At 49.1% G+C, this 16,867-nt stretch overlaps 1 protein-coding gene across 1 annotated transcript in view; it reads right to left on the reverse strand.

Moving 5' to 3' along the window:
- Positions 1-6,690, reverse strand: part of Scara3 (scavenger receptor class A member 3) — a 31,847-nt gene extending 25,157 nt beyond the window's left edge. The window contains exon 1 of the mRNA XM_075949630.1: positions 6,446-6,690. Within this exon, the coding sequence (XP_075805745.1) occupies positions 6,446-6,452 (7 nt within the window). The 5' untranslated portion in view covers positions 6,453-6,690. The remainder of the gene's footprint in view (positions 1-6,445) is intronic.
- Positions 6,691-16,867: the final 10,177 nt, after the last annotated feature.

Raw genomic sequence — 16,867 nt, forward strand, 5'->3', positions numbered from 1 at the left:
ATGCTCAGCTCAGCTCAGGGAGTAGCACCGACAGCCTCCACACCCCACAGTGTCTTCATTCCCAACTCCTTTCCACTTCAGTCCCCGCCCTTATTTTGTTGCCAGCGTCTATGTCCCTTCTGTCCCTGCCACCTCCGTCTGGACCTTCCCTCTGTGGCTTCTCGCTGTGTGCTTGGTGACTGCAGAAATTTGTGAGTTCGTTCTTGATTTAGCCTAAGCCTTCCTTTCTCTAAACAATATACTTACTCCTTCTCTCTCCATTGTTATCCCGCTGGGGGCATTTTGGGACACATGCTTTTCATTGCAATCCTAACCCTAAACTAGCCTAAGCCAGCTCTAACCCTCTGATAACCCAAGGTCCACCCCACTTCTAAGCAGTTCTTCAATGGATGGTATCACAGACAACAGCCATCCCCAACACCCCCACACTGGAATCGTAAGTAGAAACAACAGCCCCTCCTCCACTCCCCGGAGCCCCAAGAATCTAGTGGGATGGGAGAGATGGGAGCTAGCAGCCTGCTTGATTCTTGTTGCCTGTCTGCTCTGGGAAATGCCACCATTCCTCACTTCTCAAGTTCCCTGCTACTAGGGATGTCGTGAACACAGCAAGAAGGGGGGGAGAGCGTGAGGCGCACGCCAATGTAGATTAAGGACAGCAGTCACTTTGGGTCGTGTTGTTTTCCTAGCCCAACCCCAATCACAGCTGTCATCTATTACCACATCCCCACCCCCATCACCCTCAGGACCAACTTCCAACTTCCAAGAAGTCCTTTTTAAAAAGTGTGTTCACAGAGCACGATTCTAAAATATCCTTTGTTGGGGGGAAATAAAGCTCTCAGCAAATACTTCAAAAAGTCTTTAGGGAAAAAAGGACATGTTTAATTCTGTGTTTCTCAGACGGACTTGACCTCAGAACTTCCTGTCAAACTGGAAAAACACTCATTGATTGATCCCATGGAATGAGGATTCAGAGGTGCGCCATGTTGGAGATCGCTGTTCTGGAGAATACCATCCCCCTCCTGCCATGCCTGTGAACGGAGTGGAGCCAGTGATGCTGAGGTTGGAGCTCCTTAGCTGAAATCTGTGATTCTCAAGCTCCATGTGCAGGCCGCAGGTTACCCTGCTCGCTCTCTGGAACAGGATTGCTGCTCCTCCTGCACCAATGGGCTTCAACTTCTCTCTTTGTACCCGCCCCCATGCCTCCCTGGTCTCTACCACGCTAAGCCTGTACACCTTCTGTCACCTACCTGAACCCTACCAACAGGCTTTAGCAGGGTCAGAGAACTGGACACTCTCTCCTGGGCAGGTAGGCAGTGCTCAGACTCTTTTCTCTGCACTGTGGAAGACTTCCCCACTCTGGGCAGCAGAAGTTCTGAAAAGACCAGCGATGCTGAGTTCTTCTTTGTCTTTTGCTGGCTCCCTCAATACACCTGCATCTCATTCAAGCACAAGTGAACAGGTGTGGGAGGGGACCCATGTGTATTTAGAAGAGATCAGTGTTCGGTTAACCCTATGAAGTGAGTTTTCTGTTCACCACCAACAGTGTGGATCCCTCCCTCCCTCTCACTTTCCATGCCTCGTTCTTCACCTGTGTCTGAAACCTCTGGGCTCCATGAAGAGCTTGCTACCTTCCTCTTGTTCCTCTAAAAGTAGAGGTTTCCCAGCACAGGATAAAGTTGTCAGTGAGCCTGGTTTAGGTGTCAAATGTGCCTTTTTCTGACAAGCCCTTCGGGTTCTCCGAGCACAACAGGCAACATCAGGGCAGGAGGCTGCCCTGACCCACAGCCTTCAGCTTCTCTTAGCAAGCCCTCAACCCTAGGCAAATCTGTCTACCCGCCAGCGTGCTTCCTGAAGTACCCAAGACTCAACACACACTGGCACCACTTCTAGCCTCTCAAAGTTGCCCCACCCTTGACTCCTAACTGAAGCCCTTTCTGAACATTTATTCACTTGCCCTTGGGACTCCTGTGGAGTCCGCTGCCCATGCTACCCCCTTGTTCTTCAGCACCACTTGTCCTGAGCATCCAGGGCTGCCCTCTGATGTACGTCCTCGTGTCTGCCGCACAGTTAGCCAAGGTGCTTCCCTTTCAGCTTCCGTGCCTCCTCCCCTGATGCAGGTCTCCCCTATACATTTGCTGTCTGGAAGGGGTACGGTGACACCCCAGAATAAGCAGCTGTCCCACATGGGTAGATGGGCGTGAAGGTACTTTTCTTGAACTCTGGAGAAAGGTGTGTGGCCTCTAATAAAGATGTTGACATCCCTGGAAACACAGGCCAGGACCTTGGGGAACTATGTATGGGACAATCATTCTATGTCCAATTGGGAAAATGCCCAGTGAGACCCCGGGAGTTCATATCCAAGGCTATGGAACATCCAAAAAGAAGACTAGAAGCCAGAAACGTACACACTCTCTCCTTGACACCTCTTTTGTAACAATGGCCACTTTCAGCCTCTTTCACAATTACGGGGTACAAAGCTTGTGTCCTGCAAAGGGAAAACTCCTTGAGAGAAAGGGTAGTATCTAAGCCCTTCCTTGTAGCTTTCTTGGACTCTAGTCTCAAGACTAAAAGGATCCTGGCATCTAACATCTGGTTAATACGTATTTACTAAATAGAAGCATGCATCTTTATCACCTGGGCTCAGTTCTGAGAAGAGCATGGTGTGATTCTTGATTTAAAAGAGCTCAGCCCGGTGTGTGTGTAGGGTTAACACATTATAAAACAAACAGGTATTGTGAGCTCTCTCGAGTGCCAGAGAATGGGCTGACAGACTGCTTGTGAGTCCTCATATTCTGATACCTCTTTGTGGCATCATCCACCCTTGGTGAGGGGACTGGGCCTAGGGTGTGCTGTGCTGTGATAAAGCTGGTCTGTGAAAGACTGGGCTGACCTCAACATACAACACACACACACACACACACACACACACACAGAGAGAGAGAGAGAGAGAGAGAGAGAGAGAGAGAGAGAGAGAAGCATAGCATAATTGAATGCAGGTGGAGTGTATGCAAGAGTTCAGTGCCCATCATACCACCCCAGATGCCAAATCTAACACCCAGACCAGCTGTATATCCATGGAAACTGCTAAGCTGTCCACCAGCGCCTGTCACAAAGCAGCATGCTTTTCCCTCTCTCACAAATTCGCTCTGAGATATGAGTCTTTTGGTTTTAAAGTTACACCAGATGGATAGCAGGGCAACAGCTTTCTCATGAGAACTTCTGATGTTTTGGAACTGACCTCTGTCATCCAAATCCCTGTGACCTATGTGGCTCCTGGACCAGTTGGCGGCTCTTTTCACCTTAGTGCCATTAGCTCCTTGGTTTAGATGCTAGTCTCCTTTCTGAGGATGGAAGCTATGGCCTGCTGCCTCCTGAGTAAGCCGAGAGGTGGCCTTGTCCACAGTGTGGATAATTTCTTAGCATTTTGGCCAAAGTCAAATGTTAGTCATGGAGCTTTCTTTTTGTCTTACTAGTTTATTTTATACATGTAGGCAGAGTAGCCCACAGGGAGCTCTGTGAACCGTGTGTGTACATGGCGCATGCAGAGGCCAGAAGAGGGCATCGAATCCCCTCCACCAGCAGTGACAGGCAGCTGTGAGCCACCAAGTGGGTGCTGGGAACTGAACCGGGTATTCCGGAAGAGCAGCTGGCATTCTTAACTGCTGAATCTTCTCTCTAGCCCCAAGGGGCTGTGTTTTTACCGCCTTCTTTCCTCCCTCCCTGCCTTTACTCTGTGTTTCTGGGTCCTCTCTAAGTTTTGGGGAATGGCTTGTTCCTCTAGTGCTGGAGAGTGGTGGAGCCCGGCTCCGCGCTTCCCACGCAGGCAGGCAGCTGAGCCACATATCACTCAGGGACAGAGACACACAGCTAACATGTTTTCCACCACCCTCCACCACTTCACTTCTGTTCATCAAGAGGTCCTGGGACCCAGGGTTTCCCAGGCCTCAAGAACACTCGGGAGGAGAAAGGGGTCCAGAGACAGCAATGGCAGAACCAGGACTGGAGGAACACATCTGAGCTGCAAACTGCGCATCTTTGATGCTTGAGCTTCTGCCTTTACAGCCAACCCGGCTGCTTCTGGGAGGCTCTGGGAGGGCTTTTTGTTAAGCCGCTGTCACAGGTGGTTGTGGGAAGCTCTGAGGTGGGCTTGTCACCAAGAGGCTGTGGCAGCTGCTTGCTCCTAGGCTTATGTGTGAGAGAGGCCAGGTGCCAGCTTTCATAAAAAGACATGGCTACCTGGGAGGCCTGGCCAGCCACCATCAGGCAGGAGCTCCCGCCCCCCCCCCCACTGTCAGCAGAAACAGGTTGGCTGCCAGAGCCTGACACTGGGGTGCTCAACGGGTCTGTTTTCTGGTTTAAATACTATCCCCACCAATGCTCCCTCCCTCCTTCCACAAAACATCACATCACTGTGTTTGCTTTGAGCAGAGGACATTATGGTCCTTTGCCAGCCGATGTAATTGGAAGATTGGTGGGGCCTTGGAGGAGCCAGAAAAGTCAGCCTCCCTTGGGGAAGGGCCTCTTTGCAAAGTCCCCCTCGCCCCCTCCGAAGGGCACCACGCTTCCACTGCAGTGGAAAAGGCCAAACATTTGCTGTTTCCATCAACCCTGCCCGTTCCATCATAGATAGACTGCTGGGCGAGAGGCATGCTGGGAGTCAATCATTTCCTCCCCTGACAGTTCTGTACCCCTCGAGACTCTGGGGTATCACAGGAAATCGCCGGAGGCTTTTAAAGAGCTACCCTGAAACTTGTGGAGGGGAGTATCTTGGAATCTGGGGAGACACCAGAACTGGAGCAGGAGTGAGCAATCGTCTCTGGTCGTTCCTAGGGACCTCCTGGAAATATTCATCCAAACTCACTCTTTTGTTTCCAGCACAGGTTGTGAGCCCTATTGTTGCCTTTTTATATTTTGTCTGCAGTTATGTCGGGGGTGGCGGGGAGGCGTGTCAAAAGCACTCTGAGAAGTACAGCATCCTAATACCACCGGCAAGGTCCAGGGCAGCCTGTGGCCTGTAGTCTATAGTGAGAGGTATTCTCAGAACTTTCAGAAAAACGGCCAGCCCCAGGACGAGGATGGGGAGGAGAGAGCGCCAAGGAGGCAGCAGCTAGAAACAGGGACCCATGGCAAGGCTCTTCTTGGTCTGCCAAAGGGACTCCTCAGGGCTTGGTTTACCCAGGTCAGTCTAAGACTCCAAGAGGCCATCAGAGAGCATTGGGGGGCGGGGATTATGGAAGCAGAAAGGACTGACCTCTGGGCTGGAGGTCAGAGTCCTGGGCTCTGTGTGACCCTTTGGCTAGCAATGAGTTGTTCACTGCTCTTCCATAATAGCTACATTTGGGCGCAGCACAAAATGTAAGTAGGGGAGAAGGAGAAGCCCGCCTGAAAACATTATGAGTTTCCAGATACCACCAGTGGCAACTTAAACAAAGTGCGCGCATCATGGGGGTGCTGAACATGCCATACATCCAGACCCAACCCTACTCTCTGAGCCCCGTTTCCTCTGCTCTACAATGCAGAGGTCATAGAACTGTCTTCGCTTGAAGACCCAACCCTTGAACACCAAAGGGACCAACCACAGCAGCTCCAGTTGAAGCAGGCTTGGCAGATGAGGGCTGACCTCCTGACACCACAGGGCCTTTTCAGCCTCACCTGAGAGTGTAGTTTTAGAGCCCTGAACACCATCCCCAAGGTCCTCTTAGGAAAGGAAAAGTGGTCACGTTCTCACTGTCGGAACATAAGCATCCCCTGGGCAGCTAGAGGAAGGTTACCAGCAGGTGCAGGAAAGAGCACCCCAAACCTCAGGACTTCTCCAAAGCTTTCTCCCCTCCACAACCCCCCCCCCCCAAACCATGGCCAGGAAGGGAGCTCTCCAGGACCCACGAGCAGCAGCTTGGAGTCAAGAAGGGCTCCTTCTTCCATTCCAACTCTGAATGGCCCTCAGGGCTTGCTCATGGTCCCTAGGTCAGAGGTCATGGAAGGTCAGGCAGGGTTCAGATGTCAAGTTGGGACTCTAACTGGCATGATTGTCTTGAGGGGAACGGGCCAACGTTAGTGGAAGAGTGCAGCTTAATTTAAGCCTTGGTGGAGCCCCTGGGATGGGACCTCAGCTGTGGTCTACACCGAGCATCTTTTTGTGCTCCCTGGGAACCAAATCAGAATCTTCTCTGTACTTGAAATTTGTTTCGAGGCAATGGCGGTGAGGCCAGCACTGCAAGTGCCGTGTGTGTTCATTCCTACTCTCTTCTCTTCCCCTGAACTTAGGACTGACTCTTCCTGTCTTGTCCCGTCCTGCCCTCCTCCCAAAAAAGCAGTCCCCCCCCCCCACCGCATCTGAATATTTTCCCCAGCTCTGGGGACTCTCAGCCCTCCTGCAGCTCAGGCGTCAGGGTGCCCCATGCCCGAGGCTGGGGAGAAGGATGGTTGATCCAGAGAGTCTGCTTACCTTTCATGGTCCCTTCTGCACGGGCCTCTGCAGGGCCCGGTGGTGCTGGAGTCGCCTTGGATGGAGCGGGAAGCCGGGGTCTTCCCCAGGCAACGACCGCTGCCCCTAGGCGCGGCCAGCGGGACTGGGACTCGCGTGGGGACACATGCGGCGCTGTGTAGCTTCACAGGCGGTGTGGCCGGAGGAGAATCCCCGGAGTCGCAGGCTAGGGCCGCCGCGCTGCCCGCCGGAGCCGGGCGAGCTGTGCCGCCCCGCGCCCGCCGTCTTGGCCTCGCGCGCATCCCTCCCTCCTCCTCCCGCCCTCCCTCGTCGTCACAGCTTGGGCCCCAGCCCAGATCAACTTCCTTGATATTTTCAAAACTGCCGCGGCCGGGTCCCTTTGTGCCCCTGGTACGCTGCGATGGGCGCGCGCGAAGGAGGGTTCGCCACCCCGGGGCATAGTACGGTTACCATTGTAGTGGGCGGGGCCCGGGACCCTGGATTTCAGCCTTGCAGAGTTCCCTTGCCCATCTGTAAAGAAGAGGGACCTGGAGGAGCAAGAATTCTTGGGGACCAGCCCTCTGCCAACTGTTGATTTTGCACCGGTCTGTGCTCTTCACAGCTACACTCCTTGCTTCAAGCCTCTGCTTCCAGGTAGCTTCTCAGTCCTGATCAACTACAGTTGACACCTCTTGGTTGCCATGGCTCTCTGCCACTGTCAGGCTCAGTAATGTTGAACTCCGCATGGCCCTGAGCACTCCCAAATCCGGCTACATGTGGCGGGGGCCACTGACATAAAGGATACTAGAAAGGAAAAGCTATTTCAGACACCGAGGGACTCTTGTCATAAAGCCCCCTGGGTGTGTCATTTTGCATTAACTGAGCATATGTTAACCACACGTTTACCAGTCACCTACCAACTTCCAGACGTTGTTCTAAGTTCTAGGAAAAGGTGGGGAACACATCACCTCTCAGCAAGGTATGAAGAGCCAGCAATTCAACAACAGCGCAAAGATGTGGCGGATAGGACAGAAAGAGCAGGGGCTCCAGCGTGAGGACAACCTGACCTGATCTCTTCTCCTGGCTGAAGAAGGGAGACTAGAGAAGGTAACATCGAGATTAGCATATAAAGAAAGCCAATTGGTGAAGGAGAGCCCTTCACTCTGCCCCCCCCCCCCAGGCCTCTCTGACACAGACTTCAGAGAACTGGTGTTATGTAAATGACCTCCTGGCCCAGCCCCCCCCCCCCTCTCTTCTTTTTAAAGCTCTGTTTCTATTTCTAACATGTATCCTGGTCCAGTTCTTTACTGCCCTGAGACTCACACCCACCCCTGTACATTCTGACAGCTGTAGCTCTGATGTCCACTCCAGCCCCTACACATCTTCCTCATTCAAGGCTGGAGGAAAGCAGCGAGGGCCAGGGGTAGAGAGAGACACTGCTGCTGACCCGACAGCCTAGAGAGGGGCACAGCTCGGTCACCTGCACTCTGCTTGGCCTTGCCCTGGGAAGTCGACAATTTGCTAAGGGTGTCCTCTGACTATACCAGCAGAAACTCAGGCTACCTGAAGCGTGAAGGCCAGGACACTGTCTGCCACGCCAGTCTGGGTTTCTGAGAATCACTACATCAGGGGACTTCTTCGGAAAGGCCAAGTAGACAGTCATCTCCATCAAAAGAAACTTCATCTCAGGGGTGGCCTGTTCGTGAACTTGTTTGACCCTGTGTATTATTTGCTGTCCTTTGGCTGTGATGAAATCGTGACAAAATGGATGAAGGAAATAAAGAGTTTATTTGGGCTCCTGGGTTGAGCATGCGGTCTAGCCCAGAAGGGAAAGTTGATGGCTTCCCCAGATGTGGTCACAGGAAGGTGAGGCGGCTGGTCACATTGTGTCCACAATCAAGAAGCCGGGAGAGCTGGGCACTGTGTTTAGTTCACTTTCTATCTCTTTTCTTCCCTTTTTATTCAGTTTTTATTCCCCCAGACAGTCTTTCTCTGTGTAGCCCTGGCTGTTTTGAAACTCACTCTGTAGACCAGGCTGGCCTCAAACTCAGAGATTCCCCTGCCTCTGTTTCCCAAATGCTGGGGTTAAAGGCGTGCACCACCACTGTCCAACTTGCTTCTCTTTTTAGTCCATCCAGGATTCCAGGCCCAGGGATGGCACCACCCACATTTGGTTTGGCTCTTCTCACCTCAGTTAAACCTCTCTGGAGACACCCTCACAGACACCGACAGATGTTCATTTCCTGGATGATTCTAGGTCCTGTCAAGCTGTCAAAATTAACCATCTCTGCGATCCTGTGAAGTAAACACCACCATTATCTCCGTTATTCAGATAAAGAGACTGAGCATGGAAGGTAGAGTGGTATCTATTGAGCTTGGCGGTCAGTGGGAATGGTGGGATTTGAACCTGGGCAGGTTAAATACTTGGTGAAGTACCATGAACAGTGCTTAGAAATTTGTAGACAGAATGACAGTTTTAAAAGGAGACCTCCATTTCATCCATGCTTTATGTAGCTGGTGGGGAAAGGGCCTCACCCTTGTGTGAAGGAATAGGACACCACTCCCAGGGCCTTTCTGGGTCTGAGAATATGCTCATTCTGGCCATCATTCTGATCATGCGAGAACAGCAGCCATCAGTCCTGAGAACTGTCACTCTGGTTGCAGATGGAGCCTAGGTGAGCCCAGAAGAGCAAGGGTCAGCCCTGAGGATACAGAAGGTATTCAGAGGCCCCACAGGACTCTGGGGGAGTGAGGAGGAGCTAGCGCACAACAGGGGGTGAAGATCTGACTGGTTTAAGGTGAGAGGAAATTTACTAGGAGCAGAACCTGGGCACAAAGCAGGAGGAGAGCACGCAGGGTCCAATAGAATCCACACCAGCCTTTGGGTGATCACTTTCCTCTGCGAGTTCAGGCACTTTCTACACAGAAGAAGAGAGGTGGGCCTGGGTCAGTTGGAACATCCCTCACTGAAGGGCAAGGCTACAAGGCCATTGGGAGAGGGCGAAAGCTTGGGGGTCAGAGCAGAGGCCTGGGTGGCAGTATTTAGAGAGGGGTGGGGAGACCGTTTAGTATCATTCTCACCTCCAGTCGTGGTGGGCAGTGGATGACTGCACACACAGGCCATACCTGGGCTGAAAGTCGAAGGAAATGGCTAAAGGCAGAGGTCCTTTCCAGGAAGAAGCGTGACCACTGATGGCTGACGCGCCAGGGATTGACGAAGACGGAGAGCCCGGTGTTCCTGAGAAGTGTTGCCAAAGCCCTGCTTTCAAATCCTCCAGGGCATTCCATGGACAGCAGCAGTTCTCCTTGACTTGAGGCAAAAGTCCTTCCTCACTCCTCCTGCCAGCCTCGCTGTTCCTCCTCCGCCTCTGGTTCACCACCTCCCCACTGCCTGCTGCTCTCTCGCACACCTCCTACCAAGGGATGAGGCCTCGGGCAGCATCTCCACTTTTCCTGCTACTGGCACAAAAGCCTCAATGCTCAGAAGTCTCCCCCCTCCTCCTGATTACCAAACAGAACAGTCTTTCCACACCCAGAGCCTCTTCAGCCTTAGGCAGTGAGCACCATCAATGGATGTTCCTCAGAGTTCTTCAGAGAATCAGCACCAATAGGACACACATTTAGCTATTCCCCTTTCATGGGAATAGGTCCCCAGGCGCTCAGTAGACACCTGAAACCATAGGCAGCACAAACCATAGATAGATATACTGTGTTTGTTCCTATACATAGACCTATGGTAAAGTTAACTCATAAGTTAGACATAGTAAAAGACTAATAATAAGTACAATAAAAGAGGACCAATTATTAAAAACACTGTGTTTAAAGTTATGTGAGAGTTGTCAGTTTCTCTCAAGATACCTGATCGTGCGGTGTGTGAACTAACTGGTGTGTAAGATTCATACCACAGATGTACGAGGCAAAGGCCTAAGAGTGTAAAAATGTCATAATTATCACTAGTCTATCAACTAAAAGTAAATAATAACAATAGTAGTTTAAGTTTCTTGCAGACATATTCTGCACCTAAATAGGAAAAGAGAATACAAAAATGTGAATATCTCCAAAATAAAGCATAAACTGAAAGCAATTATCTCTTTTTTTAACTAGGAAACATCATTTTTAGATTCATTCAAATGATTTAAAATATGCAAAAACTGAAAAAAGTTTTAAAGGAAAGCTCTACGTAATTAAAGCAATGTATTCCACACACATAAAGAAACCAATTAGATGAACAGACTAAGAAGTTTGATATAGATCTAAGTTTGTTTGAGAAACTTCGCATATGTAGAAATGGCATATTAACTTGGCATGGATAGGGTCATGTGATGGTTCATTCCAGTTGTCAGCATGATGAGATCTAGAATCACTGGGGAGACAGGCATCTGGGTATGCTTGCAGGGAATTTTCTTAATTAGGTCACTTGAAGTAGGAAGACCTCCCCACCGTGGATGGCATCATCCCCTAGGCAGGACTGAGCATTGGCTTTCATAGCTCTCTGCTTCATGACTGTGGAGGCAATGTGACCAGTTGCTTTAAACTCCTGTGGCTGTGACTTCCCAGCCATAGTAGATTGTGCCCTCCAACTGTGAGCCAAAACAAGCCTTTCTCCCTTCAGTTGCTTTCCTCAGAGCATTTTACCATAGCATATGGAAAAGCGACAATGACAATTTCTCTGACAATAATGCTACATACTAGGTTACTAATCTAGAATAAAATGAAGCTAGACCACTACTTTACTCTCCCCACACTCACACATACAGAGTCATTTGCACGCATTCCATTTTGTTTAGATATACAGATATAAAGATAACACAATGGAAGCTAAATGAAAAGAAGAAGGATAGTGGTCTGCCTTTGAGCTGAAGGAAGAACTTCTCAAACAAGACAGGGAAACCAAAGACTAAAGAAAAAGATAAACAAATTTACTTCACAATCAAAGGAAAAATACAAAGAAACGACAGCTTGTTAGAAAGAGGGGTTAAGAACCCTTGCTGTTCTTCCTGAGGATCCACGTTTGGATCCTAGCATTCCTGTCACTCCAGCTCCAGGGCATCTGACACCCTCGTCCACCTCTGTGGGTCCATGACGCATACACAAATACATACAGACATGTCAATAAACATAAAAATAAATTTAAAAGAAAGGAAAGCTGGAACACACAAGGGATTACTTTCCTTTTTTCTTTGTTTACTTAAAAACTATTTTAATTGATTGAAAAACACAAATAATTTGTTAACATAAACACACAATATGGACAGCCAAGACACAGAAAAAGGAAGAGAAAAGAAAGTTTTACTCCAAAACAAAGAGTTGAAATCCATTAATATACAAAGAGATTGTGACAGATAATGCCTGCCTCTCTGTCTCTGCCTGTCTGTCATCTGTCTCCCTATCTCTGCCTCTGTATCTCTCTCTCTCTTTCCTGAGGCAGGGTCTCATTTAATATCCCAAACTGGTCTGAATTTGCTGTGTATCCCAGGCTGGCTTCTCTCAAATTCATGATATTCAAGAGCAGGTATCACTACTTTTGGTGGAAGATGTTATCTTTCAACTTATCAAACTGGCACATTCAAAGGACAACATTTATCATGGTGATCATGTGAGAAGGGACATTCTTAGAGAAGCTAAAGTCCCAGAAATCCTTGAGGGGAAGTCAACAGACCATGTATCTGAGCATTAAGAATGAACCCTCTCCAGTAGGTGAAGTGCTTGTTGTCCAAGCAAAGGGAGCAGAATTTGCATGCCCAGAAACCACATCGGGACATGTCGATGCCCATCTGAGATCTCAGTGCTCCTATATGCTGTGCGACAATAGTCTGTGCCCTGTCACTTGTATTTTAAATAAACACTGATTGGCCAGTAGCCAGGCAGGAAGTGTAGGCAGGGCAACCAGGCAGGAAGTAGAGGTGGGGCAAAGAGAACAGGAGAATCCTGCGGAAGGAGTCAGTTGGGAGTTGTCATCTAGACACAGAGGAAGCAAGATGTGACTATCTTGCTGAAAAAGGTACAAAACCATGTGGCTAACAGACAAGAATTATGGGCTAATATAAGTTATGAGTTAATAAGAAGCCTGAGCTAATAGGCCAATCAGCTTATAATTAATGTAGGCCTCTGTGTGTTTATTTGGGACTAAATGGATGTGGGATCTGGTAGGACAGAAACCTCTGTCAACACCCATAGAGAGATGGGAGGGTGGCTAATCTGGTACACAGCAGGGAACAAGAGATTCTGCCTCAAACAGGTTGTTCTCTGACCTTCACACATGTGCCATAGAACATACAGAGCAACCCATATACACATGCATGAACATGCACACGCTTCACACATAGAGATTTAAAAAAAAAGAATAAGCTGTCTGCTTCATCTGTCAATGTCTTAACCTTGTTGGGAGCAGCAAAGGCATCAATAAATTCAGAGGCATGTGGAAGGTCATAATTTATGACACGACTTAGACAGGCAAGTCAGATTAAGAGAATGATGGAATAAAACATATTTAGTTTTACTATGGGATGTTGTGAAGCTACCCAGAAATATGGGTTAGGTCTTCCTATGTATTGACTTAAAGTGCTGTCTATAATATTTCATTAGGTAGACGAGAGCAAGTTGCATATGATTTAAAAGTGTTTTTAAAACTGTGTATGTATGTGTACCACATGTGTGCAGTACCCAAGAAGGCCAGAAGAGGGAGTCAGATTCCCTGGAACTGGAGTTAGAGGCTGTTGTGAGAGCTGGAAACTGAACTTAGGTCCTCAGCAAGCACAGCAAGAGTTTGCTGTCAACTGCTGAGCCATTGCCTCAGTGTCTTCAATATTAATTTTTTATAGGAAGATAAATAAAACAGTGATCTATTTTTAGTTTTAGTTATGTATTTGCAAACACACACATGTAAATGTGTGCATAAAAATAAACATCTACTACTACTACTACATGAAGTTCAAAGAGGAGTTGATAATAAGACAGATAAAGAAAGGGAGACTGGTTACTGACTGTGTATTCATCTTTTCCTTTAAATCTTTGGGGGAACATGGAGCTTGCAGTGTCTGTATCTTTGTGTCCTCCAAGCTTGCCCCATAAGTCAGTTTACATCAGTGTGAGAAGCACAGTAATATGTATTTTGTATATTATACAAAAGTGAGCAGAGACGGGGCCGGGAAATCACGAAGAGAAAGTATTTCCTGTGTTTAGTCTACAGCCACACATAAAGGCAATGGAGCATGTTTGGGGCAGGGATGGAGAGGGTGAGGTGTTGGGTTTTCAGGTGTTTGATGAGTTGGCTTGTGGAAGAAAGGACACAACTGCGTATTGTCTTAGAAATAAGCTGTAGGAGGCCACTGTGTGGAGGAAACTGCAGGGGCTTCAGCCAGAGCAAGCAGAGACCTGCTAGGGGTCCTCTGAGTCTGCTTCCCCATGCTGCTCTAAGGGGAATAACACCACACACTATCAAATGAGCAGAGCAGAAGCCAGCAGCCTGCAAACTGTGTTTCTAAACTGTGGCTGCTTTTACTTGGAAGCCTGCATATATCATACATGTATTAATACATTAATATAAAATTTATATGTACTAATATGTCAGCACAAATAGATTTCTGATTTTATTACCCATAATGTTACCTTGCGTCTGTTAGTTATTGACTTAAGGTACCCTTAAACTATTACTGCCCAGAGAGTGATCCTGGGTGTGGGTCACGGGACTCTGCTCTTGTCCATTTCTACTTTGTTTTGTTGATAACTGAAGTCGTCCTGAGTCCACTGAGCCGGCTAATGGCAGGGCTGTGGGTGTGTAGGAAGGGCACCAAGTAAAAACATCACACGCAAAGACATTTGGGCAGCTGGAGATGCTGAGCAAAGCTGAAAGAGAAAGATCACCGCAAAGCTCTTTACTCAACGCCAGCAATCTGCCGCCACAACCACAGAGAAAAGAAACAAATGCCTGGGTCACAGCCCACAATGCGAGCATAGTGGGGAACAGCAACCCCAGCCAACAGCCCATGAACTCTGTGAATCAGCCCGTGACTCAGCATCTAGCTCAAGGCCAATGAGGAGTATTTAGAACAAGGAAGTGTGTGGTCCTCCTCTGCTCTGCATGGTCATGTCTGTTACTCCTGGCACTGGCAGGCCCAGAGCAGGGCTTCAAGAGTGGCAAGGTCAGAAGGTCAAAGCCTGGAAGGGTCTGCAAATGATGACAAGCCCGGGGCTTCCAGCTTCAGGCCTCTGAGGGAAGCAGACTGAGTTGCTTTCAACCATCAGATGGCCTTTGGGAAACATAAGTATGATTTCTTTGTGTGGTTCTGAGGCCAGAACTGAGCTTAGGGTCAGCCCTTACAGGAACCAATGGGCTTCAGCCATGGCGCCCTAAGTATCAATGGCTTTCCTAAAGAACAAACTGCTTGTAAGGGAGGTAGCCCGTTCTGAGGCCGGATGCATCAAATAGAAGCATGGGGAGTGGGGTGGGGGAGAGGCACCTGGTAGGGATGCTGGCTAGGAAGAGGAACTTGTGTGAGGGTCGAACCAGTTGTCTTCTGTAATTTTCCTAGGATTCTGAAAATCCAGGTCTGGGGAGATGAAGCCCCCTGGTCCTGTGTCAAAAGTAGCCAATACTCATAACCTCAGAGCTGGGGAGGTAGAGGCAGGAGGGTCCTAAGACTCCCTGGGCAGCTGCTGGCCTAGCCTACCTGGCGAGTTCTATGCCAGCGACAGATCCTGTCTAAAGCACAAACAACAGTTGGACGGGACCTGAGAAGGGATACCCGAGGTTGTCCCATGGTCTCACGTATGCACATGTATGCATCTGCACACACGAGTATGTCCATAAACACACGGACACACCCACAAATCAAGTGGAACATTCCAGATTTGTGCCAGTTTTCTCAAAGTTGAATTTCCAAGCCATGTGTACTTGGGAACTGGAGAAAAGAGACCACCGGCAATCATGGCCGGGGGAAACCTTATCATCGCCCTCTTCCTGGGTCCCCTACGTCAGCTGACCAAGGCAGATCTTCCTGTCTGACCTCCAAAGAACACTCCTTACAGGCATAGCTATTGTAGTCTGTGCCAGCTACATCCAACAGAGAGGGGGCTGCAGAACAAAAAAGTTACAAGGTCACCAGTGTCCATGGAAAATGTAGCTATTACTGATAATTCTTAGTTTTTTTTTTCTTTATAAGGAACACAAAGAGAAGTTTCTGGTGGAGAAAAAAAATCCCCAAGTTTCTGTTGGCTCTGTTCTTTGGTTAGTTATCTTTTCAGACTTGGCATTGGGTCAGGTTAGGCGAATGGAAGCCTTAGAGAGGACCCATTTCAGGTTCATCCTTCCCAGACGGAAGAAAAGAAGACCCGAGGGCAACATGGTTCATCCAAAGACACCAGGTGCCTCGAGGCACAATTGGGACCGTGGCCAGCCCTAGCCCCCACTTCTGTCGAAACCTAGACAGTTCCTGTAGGCTGCCTTCTGGGAAAGGTCCAGAGAAGCACAGCCTCTGGCCTTGGGCAAATGGAAATCTGGCCTCCTGGCTGTTCTTTTACAGACAAGAAAGGGACACGTAGGCCCTGACCACACACCTCTCCTTCAAGACCTTTCTCTTTTACACGGTTTTGAAGGCCTGTCTCCCAAACCGTGTGCCTGCACTGGTTCCTCACTGACTTGAGAGGAATACCAGACCCTTGCCCCATCTGTGTACATACACACATATTACAGGGTCCAGAGTGGGAAGCTTGGCTCCTTCTCCAAGAAGTAGCAACATGGTAGAGGTTTCTAGGCTGTTTCTCCTTCCTAGAGATCCCTGCAACAGATGTTCTTGCTCTCATTAGAAAACAGCTGGGGAACCTCTGGGCACCTCTGGATGCAGACCCAGCTACTGAGCCAGCAGGACCCAGTAGAGAATGTCCATGGTAGATAGGGTCCTTCTTCAGAAACCAATGTGAACGACAGGCCATTTTTTATGAGTCATATATTAATCATAGATAATAATAAGTTTGATAATGACACGTATAGTGTAATGAATGCATTTTGACCTTAGTAACATCCTCCCATTTACTCTTTCTTGTTCTCTTCCCCCTCCCATAGTCTCTTCTCTTTTCTTCCTCTCCCTTGTGAGTTCATTAGGGCTGCTGATAGGAGCATGGAGAAGAAAGCTATTCATAGAACCACGGGCACCTTGCCAGTGGCTGGACCACTGCAGAAAGTGGGATAGTGCACTTGAAAACAGGTATGGGGTTCCTAGGCCCTGGGCCAGCGAAGCCCACCCTGCTTGACTGGGTCCCATGGACATGGGAACAATGCTGAAGTTCTAGGGATCCCAGAGACAGGGGAGGGCTGCTGGGTCCCTGGTGTATGATTTGCTCATTCGTTTCTGTTTCCTCCGTCTGTCTGCCAAGGGACCGGCAGCCCATTGGGAGGGCTTAGGGAGCCAAGCACCCTAAATGTGTACTCTTCGCTAGCGCAATGTC

The sequence above is a fragment of the Microtus pennsylvanicus genome, chromosome 15, assembly GCF_037038515.1.
Source record: "Microtus pennsylvanicus isolate mMicPen1 chromosome 15, mMicPen1.hap1, whole genome shotgun sequence".
Lineage (NCBI taxonomy): Eukaryota > Metazoa > Chordata > Mammalia > Rodentia > Cricetidae > Microtus > Microtus pennsylvanicus.